The 14416-nt window shown below is 42.2% G+C and overlaps 1 protein-coding gene across 2 annotated transcripts in view; it reads right to left on the minus strand.

The window, feature by feature from the left end:
- LOC307003622 (5-hydroxytryptamine receptor 3A-like) overlaps positions 1-14416 on the minus strand; it is a 64811-nt gene that overhangs the window by 16805 nt on the left and 33590 nt on the right. For both annotated transcript variants that reach the window (XM_079622302.1, XM_079622301.1), the window contains 2 exons: positions 3302-3474; positions 3015-3193 (listed from right to left, as the gene is read on the minus strand). In XM_079622302.1, the coding sequence (XP_079478428.1) occupies positions 3015-3193; positions 3302-3474 (352 nt within the window). The remainder of the gene's footprint in view (positions 1-3014; positions 3194-3301; positions 3475-14416) is intronic.

The raw sequence follows: 14416 nt of genomic DNA on the forward strand, positions 1-14416 counted from the left end.
ACCTCCGTGTAGAATAGGCTATCAGTTTTTGAAAGTCTTTGCAGGCCTTGCACAATCAGTGTTTTTTTGTGATGGCACTATGCTGCTGTAGGCATGACACAATGTTTCATAATCATTAATGTCTGTCAAATCCAAGGTGGGAGGCTCACTCACTTGATCTGCGCTGTCCTCCCCTGTGCGCAGATCATTCAGTTTCCCTGCTGAAAATGTGGAGGAGGACGTCTCAGCTCTGGGCAGTTGCGTCTTGAATGGCCAGATAAGTGACACAGGAAACAAAGTCTGTTCTCCCGACAGTGTGTGAGGGCAGAGTGTGAGCTGTCATTACATATGGAACATGGCATGTCTCTTAAGCCCTCAATCTGTGGAAGTCTGCTGTTGGTATTTGTTTTTTAATTGGCTTGAGCATAACCTGGGCCCTGAAGCAATACTTTCTCTAGCATTCCAATCAACCTCTCTAGAGTGGAGGAGTCTTGACTTATAGCTGGTTTCTGTTCTGGGATGTCTGAAACTAGTGGACTGTTAGGGCTAACCTCGACTTTGTTCATGCTGATTTGTCTACTCCTCTCAGTAGAAGACCTGAGTCCCTTCTCCAGGTGGTATTCACTTCCTGAACCTCACGAGCTGACCACTTATCAATCGTCTTGGATCTAAAGGTGAGAGCTAAATCTCTACTGGGGCAGTGTCTGATGAACATACGTGTGACTTCAACACTGGGGTTGTCAAACGTTTTACCCTGCTCTCTAAGGCAGCTTGCAGCATCATCAGCAGCTCTGTTCAGTCTAAGCCAGTACTCATAGGGATCCTCTTGGTCATTTGGCAGGGTAGAATAAAAGTCAGCTAGGGGCATTGAGGAGCAATGGCTTGAGCCAAAGTGTTTGCGCAGGAGCCGTAGATGACCTGTGGGTTATTCTGGACATCAATTTCACCATTTCTTATTCCAAATCTCACAACATCCTTTGCTCTGCCTCTCAGGTGGACAATCATTTCCTCAGCTTGACTTTCCATCGCTTTTTCTTATGTAATTCTTCATTAATTCCTCCCATTCATCGACAGTCAGTGCATCTGAACTCTCTCCTCGGAAAACGGGTGGGTTTTTGACTCCTCTCCGAGTGACCAACTGGACTTGTGAGAGATCTAGCGTGTTGACGGGGAAAGAGGCTTTTGTATTGCATGTTTCTTCATGACTTTCATGCACAGTAGCTGCAGGGCTAGATGTGTTGAGGTGTCACATAATGCTATCAGCTAGCTGCTTCCCTATCTGCTGCACAATGGTGCTCATTTGGTCAACCAGTCTCACATCATTAGGGGTGGGGTTAGGAACTGATGTACTAGTGCACTGTGGTGGTTGTAACTCAATCATAGGCTGACTTTGGGGCGCCACTACATCCCTATGTCTAAAAGGACTGTGAACAGAATCCTCACCAAAATATGTCTTATCCCCCCCTAGATGGTCACCCAGTGAGAATGGAACGGGTGTGCTATGTAGCCCTCTACCTCTACCAATACCTAGAGGAGTCATTTCAGAGGTAGTAAATTTGCTGATACTCATACTGTAACCCTTACTTAAACAAAATTACAGTTTGAAGTAAATATGGCTGTTAATAACTAAATAAACCTGCCAGTCAAATACACTGATGGAAGAAGTGCAGCTCCACAGCGATGCAGCGGCAAGTCATGGATGAGTCACGGCACCAATGTCTTCTGCCTTATAAAATATCTCGGATGCCGTCAGGTTTGTGGTAACAGCAGGTTTATTCCACATCTGCATTCATGACAAAGGACAACAGTGAATGGTCATCTCATGTAGACAAACAGCGCATGCTCTGTCTCAGAGAAAATCCTCCGTTGCTTTTTTAGAGATTACTGTATGTACTACTCTTAAAGCTCTATACAAAAAAATAAAGTACAGTTTGACACATTGATCGTATAGTGGATTTAAACTCATATAAACTAAATAATTAAAACACACCAAATTGTTCCTCTTAGTCTTGCAAGGAGGAACCAACATAAAACAATGTAATTACACAGATTTACCTTTCCATTTTATATTAACAGTTATTTGTAAACAATTATGTAACTTCGCTACAATCCAGGAGGCAGACAAACAGCAGAAATGACCTCAATCTTATGTTCAAACATTACAACACTTTATAACAACATACATAACATACCTGCATTCATGACAAAGGACAACAGTGAATAGTCATCTCATGTAGACAAACAGCGCATGCTCTGTCTGGAAAGACGGCATCGTGTTAATATTAGCTAGCTATACTGGAGAGACTTTCTATCGGCTATAAAAACACATGACCAGATGGTTGACTTTATAAAAACATGGCGAAATTAATCAACAACACATATTATTCAACCAAAGAAATCTATCTGAACTTGTACATGCTTTTGAAGTGAGTTAGCATTGTTTAGTCCACGGACATTCACAGACACGTTACCTCTGAGAAAATCCTCCGTTGCTTTGAGGATTACCCATAATCCTTTGTCATTTCTAGCGTCCGTTGCAGGTACAACTTTATGACAGCAGGTGGCACAATAATCCCATTTACTAGGATTTAACCTGAACCTTTTTAACTATGTTACATATAGACCACAAATTTATGATTTAAATGTAAAAAGGAACAATTTAAAAGCATGGTATGTCTGTTTACTGTGAAACTGAGTTAATTTAGCGGATGAGTCTCACAGTGCATTATGGGTATTCTCTAGCATTCAAGCATACATTGGTTGTACGCTCATTATTGTGGAGCATTTTGGGATTGAATGAGTGCACTCGGTAAGGTCCACTATGGTTTCGGACACCACTACAGTGTTAATTTAACACTGGGGATTTTGCTGTGTAGAAGATATTAGATACCCCTGCCTTTTTAAGTTTTAAAAATATAATAATTACATTTATTACACATATTTTTCACAAACTCAATAACTAGTTGTTTTTGTTTTGTAAAATAATTGTATTTATATATTCAATATTTGTTTGCATTCCATCCAGTGCACTGTACCTTATAGATCAGCTGATGCGTTTTACGCCATTCAAGATCATCATCAATGGTATGATTACTGTTAGTTATATCGATGAGATCCCACTCTCCTTGCGTCTGAAAGAGCTCCTTCGACTTGATAATAATATGTGTTTTATTAAAAATTTCATCAGACAAGGTATCAATTTGAATCTCCTTATCTGTGGAAACAGACATAAATATTGTATTATTTTATATTTTAATATAAGTCAAATAGTTTAGAAGAATAAACCATGTTATCTTGTGTTTGTTTGTCTAAACTGAGTTACCTGAATACACTGTAGACTGAAGAGTTATCTGGCAGGTTTGGGTGTCGAAGGGAAACCTGTTGAGATCCATCTTGCAGGCCGTGGTCAGAGATAAAACATCAGTTGAGAGTGTAAAGCCGGAATGGAGCAAAAGCACATATGGAGACTCTTTTGTTCCAAACTCTGTCTTGATGCTAAATGGATAAAATATAAATTAGCACTGATTATTAAAGACATGATGATTGGAGAGAACAATTATTAAAATCAAATGTAAATGCAAAAGTAATTCCCAGATAGCAACATTGTTTTGGCCCAGATCCGGCCCACATCTGGCACATGTGGAAAGATGATCTGGCCCACATGCAGCGTTGAATGACGGCACTTGGGCGGCTCACTCCTGTTTGCCAGATCTGGGCCACAAGCAGACCATAGCAATGCCACATGTCAGCCAAGAGCAAATGAATAAAACAGAACAGGACCTTATCTGAGCCACAAAATCTGTGTATATTAAATATGGAGTTATTTCAACATTAATAAGCCTGTTAACAAGCAGAATCACTGAAGGAAAGAAGAGAACAGAAAAAGAGACGAGCAGAAACACAAGAACTACAACTGACTTCAGACACAGCCTTAGATTAAATCAACTGAAGATAAAATACATAAAATATCTCAAGATCCCAGCAGAGGAGGATTACACAACTCCACAAACAGCATTCCCCACAAGGGGAAGTAGCACTGACATATATCCTTGTAGATTTAAGAGTTAATGGGGATGAATTCCTTTCTATAGTACTATAGCCTGGAACAATTTACCTTGTTGTATAAAGCAGATAAAAGTCAAAAGTGTTTTTAGAAAGGAAGTTAAAAAATTGCCTTTTTATCATTCATTTAAAAGTGTTGAGTGAGGTGCTTATTTGATGGGGGTTTCCCTTCATATATGATCTGTTCTTACATTTTGTAAACTTAGAGGACCACAATAGAAATAAACCTTGGGCTTTTTGTGTATATTATCCTCGACAGTTTTCTTGAAATGAGGTATGATCCCTATTTGAACTTAACATTGTCAAATAAAGCAAACAAAACTTCCCACTACTAACCCAACAGTAGAGGTGTGCGATATATCGTTTAGACGATAATATCCAAATTGTTGTCTGGACGATATGCAAAATTGGGATATCGAATATTTCATAATTTGTACAATCCGACCCCCCAAACATGAAAATAGCTGAAGGAAGTTAAAGAGAAAACAAATAACACACACTATAACCTTATAAACTATGATATGTAGCGATTTTAATACTGTATGGGGTTTGTTTGACTGTATTTTATGTTTTTTTTGTACAAAATCACGATCGTTCCTAAATTGCACGAGAGTAATGCTACTAATTTGCAATACAACTACGGAGTTCTTACCTGTGTGTTATGACGTTTCTTACACAGCAAAATCCCCAGTGTTAAATTAACACTGCTCAGTGTTTAGGCTGCGTTTACACTTGGCATTAACATGCGACCTGTATCTGGATGTTGTCCATACACATTGAAAAGAAGAGTGTAAACGCGCTTCTGATCGGAATGTTATCCGATCAGCGTGTCCAGTTTTGGAGGTAGTCGAGGACGCATTGTGATCGGATCTCAGTGTAATGTAAACGCAATCCAGCCGTCGTGTCTGCATTCACAGGTGGACGTCATATAAATCCCCGAACCAGTCTCCCCACGTGCTGTCAGACAATAATGGCCAGACGCAGTTTAGACAATAAATAAAATGTATTTGAACCTTACAATAAACGTCAATATTTAAAACAGTTTATTTAGACTTCCATGACACTGCGTGTGTCATTTTTCATTTTAATTGTGCAACATTATCTGAACGAGGTGATCGCCTGTACAATCACAGCTGTGAGTAATGAGATCTTAATGAAGAGCGTGCGCTGCTTTGCCAGAGGAATAATAGGAATAAACTTTTTTATTTTTTAAATGTTGAATGTTTTTATTGTTTCAGCATGTTTATTAATCTCACATTTCTGTTAATATAGTCATTGCATGCTATAACCTTAAACCCAGATGATCGATGATGTGACTTAACCATGGTTATTTTTGTATGATCAACTCTATGAATATTCCTTCATTCAAAAAACTTAATTTGATTTAAGGATGGAGATTGCACAGGAAAGTAAAGTGAGTGAGTGAAAGCAATTGTGACATTACTTAATTTGTATAATCTTTACTCTTATTGGTGTCGTGCTACAGACCTTCTTTACATATTAAGTAGGAAACAGAAATCTGATCAGTTATCCAGATACAGAGGCTACTTAATATGAACAAATGTAGACGCACGGTGTCCTGATTAGCTAATGATCCGATCTGCTTGATCGGATCATGGTGATCGCATGTGAATGCCAAGTGTAAACGCAGCCATTAGTCCACACTCAGAGAGTGTTAAATTAACACTGAAGAGTGTTAAAGTTAATGAGATAATTAAGTGATTAATTGAGTTATGATTGAGCATTATTGAGGACACCTGATAATAACAAGCAGAATCACTGAAGGAGAAAATCGTAATTGATTTGTTACCATTATGGAGATCAATGTGTGTTTTAGTTGCGCTCTTGATCCTAAAGTTATTAACTTTAGATTTTGATTGGCTGCTGTATGTGATTTGTAACAGCCAGATGAACAAATAGAAACAGTGAAATGTTGGTCGAGATATTACATAATTGTTATCTTGCAAAAGTTTGACCTGAATCACTGAACTCATGTAGAGCCCAAATACTTAGTTACTTTTACTTTATAGCAGCACAGCCAATGAATAGCATAATATTTTTTAACTTTTACAATGTGTTCCAAGTAATTTCTTAAAACTTAATCATATACAATACTTTTTTTTTTCAAACAGCCATCAAGAATCAGCCTGTGAATCTCAACAATGGTGACAATTATAAAGCATGTTGCACTGCATTCTGGATGCCACCAATAAAATATCATTCATGGCTCCCATCATGCATTGCTGCATGAATAAATAATGAGCTTTTGTTCAGAGGTGATCTGTTTGTCACCATTGTTGAGATTCATACGCTAATTAGTGTCTACCTGGAAAACTTATAAGATATTTTTTTGTGTTTTGTAATTAATTTGGATTTAAGTGAAAAGGCATACTCTTCATGCACAGTGCTGCTATAATCCATAAAATAAAATGAACTCAGAAATTATGCTCTCAATGAGTTCAGTGGTTCAGGCAAACTAGTAATTATGTTAAAACATAACCAACACCATCAAATCAACTTTTCTTTTTGTTACTATGGCTGATTTAACTAAATCATAGCAGCCAAACAAAATCTAAAGTTAATAAAGTAAGGGTCAAGAGACCAACTAAACTAAACACTCATCTCTATAATGGTGACAATTTTACATTAATTTTCTCCTTCAGTGATTATGCTTGTTAACATCAGGTGTCTTCAATAATGCTCAATCATAACTCAATTAATCACTTAATTATCTCATTAACTTTAACACTGCTTCAGTGTTCATTTAACACTCTCTGAGTGTGGACTCATATAAACACTGAGCAGTGTTAATTTAACACTGGGGATTTTGCTGTGTAGGTTGAAGCAACAATCCAAAAATGTTAAGAGTAAAGCCGATGAACGATTAATGAAATATCTGATTGAAAAGACAACATATGCGTTGTTTGCGGAAAACTGAAGTTAAAAAGTTTTTCTTAAATATCTGTGGCGTCTTCAAGTGGCGACCATTTTTTCCTGCCGACCAAAATCCGCGCTGGCGCGACCACCATAACGTTGCACAACATCAATGGCAAACCTCTGGGCAAACGTAATAAAAGCGGAACGAAACTGCGCTATTATTTTGTGCTTTACGACACTTTGTCAGTTCGGACCATCATTGTCAGTATGTCAGTGCAGCGCGAGCCGAATCGTGATGAAGCGACACTGTTATAAACAGCGCTAAGAGATCCAGAGAAAACATTTGAATTCGCCATTGAAGTAATAACATCACTGCGAGATCTAGTGAGAAGCATTCACATTTCTCTGTTATTAACGGATCAAACGTTGAAACCAGGAGAAACATTTTGCCATGAATGAACTAGTTATAGGCTTTAAGTTCACAGATCAGCAACATTCACCATGGATTTAATACAGTAACACTAACTGTAACCATGAAGTTTGGCAGAAATGGTAAAATGCCTTCAAGTAGGCCTACATCACACATCTTTTTCCAGCACTTCAAAACTCAGATATTATCATATTTAAATGTTATTTTTAATGTGATGATGACCAAAACATTATTTGTTCATCCTTCAAAGATGACCCCCATTTATAAAACTAAAAGTTCCAAGAAAGTCCAAAAAAAAGTTCCAAAGAAAATGTATTTTAATAAATAGGAAATTTATCTGGCATTTCTTTCTTTTTGCTGTATCGAAAACGTACATCACTGTATCGTATCGAAACAAACCGTGAATTTTGTGAACCGCCTATTTGCAAAGCACAAAGTTAATTTATTACGTACATATATTGTACTGAAAAAGCACTGTTCTTGTATTACAATAAATATTTAGTACAGTAACTGGGTTCATGTTTAAATCAATAATGTCTCTAATATCTCTAGTAATGCTATACAATGATAGGTCAAATGCAGCAAGTCAAAAGACCAACTGGACCTTCTTTGCCTGTTTGCACACATTTCTTTGAAGGATTGCAAAAATATTGTCTGAATATCGATATCGAGATTTTGGAAAAAAATATTGAAATATTCATTTTTGTCAATATCTCCCACCCCTACCCAACAGAGATTGATTTCTGTTTTCACACTCAAATAAGGTGTAATGGCTGGAAGTCAGTTGTAGTTCTTGTGTTTCTCTTTTTTATGTTCTTGTTTCTCTGTCCTTCAGTGATTCTGCTTATCAGGTGTTCATCAGTGTCTCAATTCACTCACTTCTTTTCATTCAAGTGGACTATATTAGTGAACTAGTGTAGGGAATAGTGAATGAGGGTATAGGGTGAGATTGGGAAAACAGCCTCTGAGTGTCGACTTTGAGTGCTGTTAATTCACAGTATATTCCTGTAGGCTACTTTCTCGAAAACAACTAATATTACCCAGAATGCATAGTTGTAGTAATATTGACTTTGAGTATAAATTGGGGAAATTAGCACTCAAATGGGAAATTAAATAATCATGGTTTTGATGAATATTATTTGCATACGCTATAAAATGGTTCTAAATATGGGCTTGTACCGCCTTGAACCGATATGAATATGCATCCGATTTACTCGTGATACTAATTCATACAGGAAAGGGGAATGATTTTAATCAGTCGTACTTGGAATTACGATTTTAACCACTAATGCGTATACATAATAATATTTACCTCGACACTTCGATCCGTTTAGCTCTTGGCAAGTACAATCACATCCATCTGGCCATAATGGATACAATTTACTCTTCAAGAGATCAGATCGGAAATATTTAAACTATGCAATGTTTAAAAGTATGGTAGAGCGTTTTTAACAAGGTAGCATAGAAAATCTAATTTTCAGGGATTTCAGATTGTGGATTCATAAAACACAACTTCAGACGAAGATTACAATGAAGTTTAATAAAAGACAATTTAAAAGTACGTAGGTTACACGATCAAGAGTATAACAATATGCATAAACAAAACAAATGATTATAAAACGATTAAGTAGCGTGTATATATATAAACACGGGATTCCCCAAGAGATGGAGAGAGAGAGAGAGAGAGAGAGAGAGAGTGAGGTATGAGAGAGAGAGAGAGAGAGTACACAGTTTAAGGAATACTTTTCAATAATCAAGAGACCGGAGGATTTCTCAGACAACCTTAACTAGCTTTGTTTCAAGATCAGATTCAGAATTAGCCTACTGTGTTGTCGTTGGAAAGTCGTCTTGTGCGTGCGCTGTTCCTTTGGAATCTCGCGGGCTTCCGGGTTGCGTGCGTGGTCGTTTTGACGCAGGGTGGAAACGCTAAGCTTTCGTTCGTTAAAACGCTGGATCAAGGAAGTAGCTTTAAACTTGTATAAAAATAAAGACTTAGTCTTAGAAACGGAAAGTAAACGGAGAGCAAGGCTCTCTGAAGCTAAGTTAAAGCTATGAGTTAGCGAACCTAGCCGTTAGACTAGAGTTTGGAGACTAGAGTGGAAAACTAGAATTGAAGAGCGGAAGTGAAGAACTAGAGAAAGAACTAACTAACTTTGGCTCGTCTCCAAAATATGAATGAAACCGGAGCACGCCCATTCTGAGTCTGGGAGCCAATCACGAGTGGGAATTTTGTGGCGCCAAGATTTCCTTTGTCTGAACGTCACGCCTATTCAGCGCGTGGGGAGGCCCGGAGTCTTATTCTGACATTATTCTACACTTCAATAAATGTTTCATAATGCATAATAACTTGTTTCTCAAAACAGCTTCGAATTCGTCTAATTTCCTGATTTGCGACCATACCAAATATGCTAGAGTTTAGATAATGAAAAAGGGAACTATAATGATTTTTAGGTATTATGCGTTTCTATTGGTTGTTTTAATCCGGCAAAAGCGCATTCTACGTCAGATTCTGCATGCTTGTTAATCGCCGTTTCAAACAGAATGTTGCATTCTCACAAAACAACGTTTTTCTCACTATTAGAATTCGGTGCGTGTGTTTCGGTTTCTTACCCCACTGTATGGGTGTGTGCGAGACGAAGGGGGCGCGCAGTTGGCCTGTTGACCTACCGGGGTGTAAAACACATGTCTGTGTTTGTGCGTTTGGTGTTAGAAAAATACATGAAAGGGGCTTTCCCTGCGGGGGCGTCCCTGTGAAATAAAACAGACGCGGGGTGTACGTCCTCACCCCAGGATAAATCAAATTAAAAACCCAGGATACTTCGCCTTATCTAAGCACAGAATCAGCTAAAAGCATTCAGCAAACGTTAATGTTTCTGGCAAAAGGTGAGAAGACAATTTGGAATGCATTAAGTCACACAGTCTGTGTTTGTCTGAGTTTAGCAAAATGTCCAGAAACCTTTTAGTCCTGCAATAAATCAACAAAATAGAACATGTATGTTTTTTTCTCTCAACATCTGGCGATGGTGCTACAGTCCCCCTTTTGTTCGGGAATGTTCATCGGATGGACGTTTGTCGAACAACGATTATCACAATGGTCAGATGTCAGGTGGAAACTTTTGAGGTTGACTGATGCAGGTGGCGTTTAAGGCTGAGTAATCAGCTCGATGAGGTTGGAGGCAGTCTCTGCCGGGTTGTCGTCTTTCGGAGGAGTGCGACGGAACCTTACGGCCACCGCTTGGCAGAGTCGAGCAGTGGTGCTTTGCATCTGGTTGAGGCGTCTGTACAGAATAAAGGCCACGATCATGGAGAGAGTTTGGCCTATGACGGCAGAGAGGCAGATTGCGGTGTCAGCCGCGGTCCAGGTTTGGACGACAGGTGAAGTGTCCAGGATGGGCATTTGGGACAAAGCTTGAAGGGCGGAGTCCAGTGGAGCAATGTCAATAAGTTGTCCCCCTTTCTGTTCAATCCACTGTTCCAGTGCGGGATCGAGGGTGAAGTTTTGGTCCTTGAAGAAGGATGGGAGTTCAAGTTCCGACTGGTATTCTTCACTTGGGAGATGGTATAAGGCCAGATCATCGAGGTGGAGGATGGCTCCTCGAGGGACTTGGATCCACATGCTCTGGTTTAGCAGGGCAACCCGTGTGGCGGTGTCATGTTGATCGTAGGTCAGGGTTGCAGTCCGAGCTGGCGTGTTGACGAGCCAGCGGTCGCCGACGATTTCGGCTTGCGTCTCGGTGACCTGGCTACGATGCGTGGCATCGGCTGGGCAGCGGGTATCTCCCGCCAACTGTTGAAGACCACAGATTCCATCAGTGTTGTCTCGAAGGAAAGGTTTGCTAGGGCAGAGGTAGTGGATGTCTTTGGTGAGCGTACACATGTGGAGATTAGGAGCGAGGTAGAGCTGTGGGTTGCTGTCGTGATACGCCACCACCTCGGGAGTCTGCACCCGGAACCGGGTGTTGCTCTGCCAAAAGCCCACATTTACAATGTCTTTGAGTCTGTAAATCCGGCTTGACTCGATGATCGGCAGGTTCAGTAAGAAACCCATCTCTCGTTGTGCTGGGTCGATGTAGAGTGGAATAGCACTACCCAGAGAGTAGGCAAGGTGGACTTGTAAGGGATCTGCAGGTGTGGTGATGGCGGATGCCAACACGGTTTGAACAAGGCTTAAGGGTACCAGGTATGGTGGAATCCTACCCATGGCCAAATTGTCTATGGAGGAGCTTACCTCCCGGAGCATGTCATTCATGAGTGCTGTGACTAACTGCGTTTGGGAAAAGTCATTTTGAAAAACAGTGAACAGCTGCTTCATGGAGTTCACCGTCTGGTTCAGCAGGACGCTGTGGGTGTTAAGGATGGTCACTGTTCCTCTCAGGGTCTTCCCTATGGTCTGTAAGGATGCGCTTTGGATGGTGAGCTGTTCTTTCAACTGTGGGAGTTCCGTCCGGATCTCGGCCACCTGGCGTTTCACAGTGGCGATGTTGACGGTGTTGACACTTGACATTCCGATGTTGAACAGTGTCCCCACCGCAGCAGCGGCTCCGAGCAGCGCTCCGAGGAACCGTTTGGAACGGCGGCCGTGGCCACTTAGCTCTGCTTGGGTAACAGTCATCTTCTCGAGCTGGCTTAGCATGTGTTCGATGTCGGCTTCGGCGTGGTGGAGGGCAGTCTCGGTCCATCGGGCCCCGGCGAAACTGTATTGGCTCACTCCGCTGGGGGAATGTGCACGGTAGACGTTTCGGGGGTCGAGTCGCACGTACACCTTCTGGGTGTGGGTACGGCAGTTGGTGATCAGAAGCCCAGGTTGTTCCCTCAACACGATTCCAGAAGCCGGTCCCGGAGAGATGACGTCGGAAGGCGGCTGGCCTTCGGTTGACTGGGCCCACAGGATTGCGATCAGCAGCAGCAGCATTTCTGTTACAGGCAGAGAGAGTAGGAGAGGTGTGGAGGAAAGGGGGGAGAGAGAGAGAAGGCAGATGTCAGCGGGGCTGTCCCAGGATGGAGGGACAGTTTTTCATTTCTTCGAAGGTGGCAGCTGTTTCAGTTCGCATTGGCCCCTCCCTGTCTGATTCTGCTAGTGGCCGCATATCTTTTGATCTGATTGCGGTGGACCCATTTGAGAACAGGTTCTTTCTGTCCCCGATTCAGCTTGATCTGGTAAGCAACAGGGGAAAGTTTGTTCACAATTTCATGGGGTCCTGTCCAGCGTGGCAAGAACTTTTTTGACAGTCTTTGAGTTGGAAGAGCGAAGTTGTAATACAGGACCTTGTCGCCCACCTCGAGTTCCTGGTGTGATGCCTTCCTGTCATAATAAGCTTTCTGGCCCTCAGCACTGTGTTGCAGATGTTGTTGGGCAAAAGCAAAAGTCTTTTTCAAATGCTCGTGCAAACCTTCCAGGTATTGGGAGGTGGTGTAGGCTGTGACGAGGTTGGAGTCCCCCGGCTGGTACAGCAGATGTAATGGCAGGGTCATTAGCCTTCCAGTCATGAGTTCAAACGGGGACACCCGTGTTGATGCTTGTGGGGTTGCCCGAATGGCCATCAAAACAAGGGGAATTTTAATGTCCCAATCCTTTTGGTTAGTGGACACATACTTTTTCAACATGCTGACCACCGTCTTGTTGGAATTCTCAACCTGGCCTGAGCTGATCGGATGTCGGGAAATATGCAGTTTGGCTTGTACCCCCAGGCATCTCCAGATCTTTTGCATGATCTCAGCAGTGAAGTGGGTACCCCTGTCAGAGTTGACTCTCAGTGGCAACCCGAACCGTGAGAAGATGTGGTTCATGAGGAGGAATGCCGTGGTTTGGGCTGTGTCGTTCGGTGCGGGAAGACACTCTACCCACTTGGTGAACTGACATATGACAGTGAGAAAGTACTTGTTCCCCCTTGTTGATCTGGGTAAGGGACCTACCCAGTCGATTTGGAGGTCTGACCACGGGAACGTGACACCTCTACGCTGTAGTGGGGCCCTGTGATTTGGGTTTGATGGTTGGAACTGACAGCAAACCAGACACTCTCTGACATACTCTGCCACATCTTGCTGCATGCCTGGCCAGTATGCCACTGTCTTCAACGTGTCATACGTGGCTCTGGTGCCGTGATGGCCCGCACATGGATTGTTGTGTGCGTACATCAGCATTACCCCCTGGTTGCAACGCGGGACCACGAGCCGTGGCGTAGTGGTGTCGTCGGGTGCAAACCACAAGATGTTGTCACGCACACGCAGCATGTGTCTAGAGTTGTACAAGTGTCTCAGGTCAGAGTCAGCATTGAGGGCTGAATCAGCGATAGGGTGGCTGGCGGGGTCAGAGAGGAGGTCAAGAATTGTCTTTACGGCCGTGTCAGAGGCCTGCATGTCAGCAATGTCATTGTTGGAGACTTGCGGAGTTAGCGACAGCAGTTGTGAGGCTGGAGCTGGATTAGGTGTGAGCCGCTGGCTGCGAGTTATCACTGCCACATCTGGGAGAGGTGTGGTGGCAGGAGGAGACCATGGGTCGCCGTGCAGAGCACCTGCTTTTGCTAAAGCGTCAGTGCGGTCATTAAAGTCTTTGTCTTTACCAGGCAGCTTGGAATGACCTTTCACCTTCTTCCAGTACACTGTCACATTGTGTGTGGTCGTGATGTTGTCACATGCTTGAAACAGGTGTTGGTGTTTTACAGGTTTGTTGTTAGCTGTCTTGAACCCATTTCGTTGCCAGGTTGGGAGATGGCACACAAAACTGAGTCTGGTATAATTAGAGTCTGTGCAAATGAGAAGTTCTTTGATGTCATGGGCCGCTGCGATTTGCAAAGTGATGAGGATGGCGGCCACTTCGGCGTACTGAGACGACTGAGGGCCTAGCTGGAAACTTTGCGGGGGACACGGCTGGTTGTTGACAAACAGAACTCCTGCACCTGCTTGCAGGGTGCCCTGATGGTTGTAGGAGCACCCATCGACATAAGCTGTGGTCATGCCTTGACACGCATTCTCATCAAAGTACCTGTGGCAGGTCAGTGGGGGCTGTGTTGGCTCCGGTGTGTCCATCATAGCAGCAGGCGAGTTGTCAGAGCAGTTTTGGCAGGCTGC

Source organism: Phoxinus phoxinus, assembly GCF_949152265.1.
Source record: "Phoxinus phoxinus genome assembly, chromosome: 1".
NCBI classification, from domain to species: Eukaryota; Metazoa; Chordata; class Actinopteri; order Cypriniformes; family Leuciscidae; genus Phoxinus; species Phoxinus phoxinus.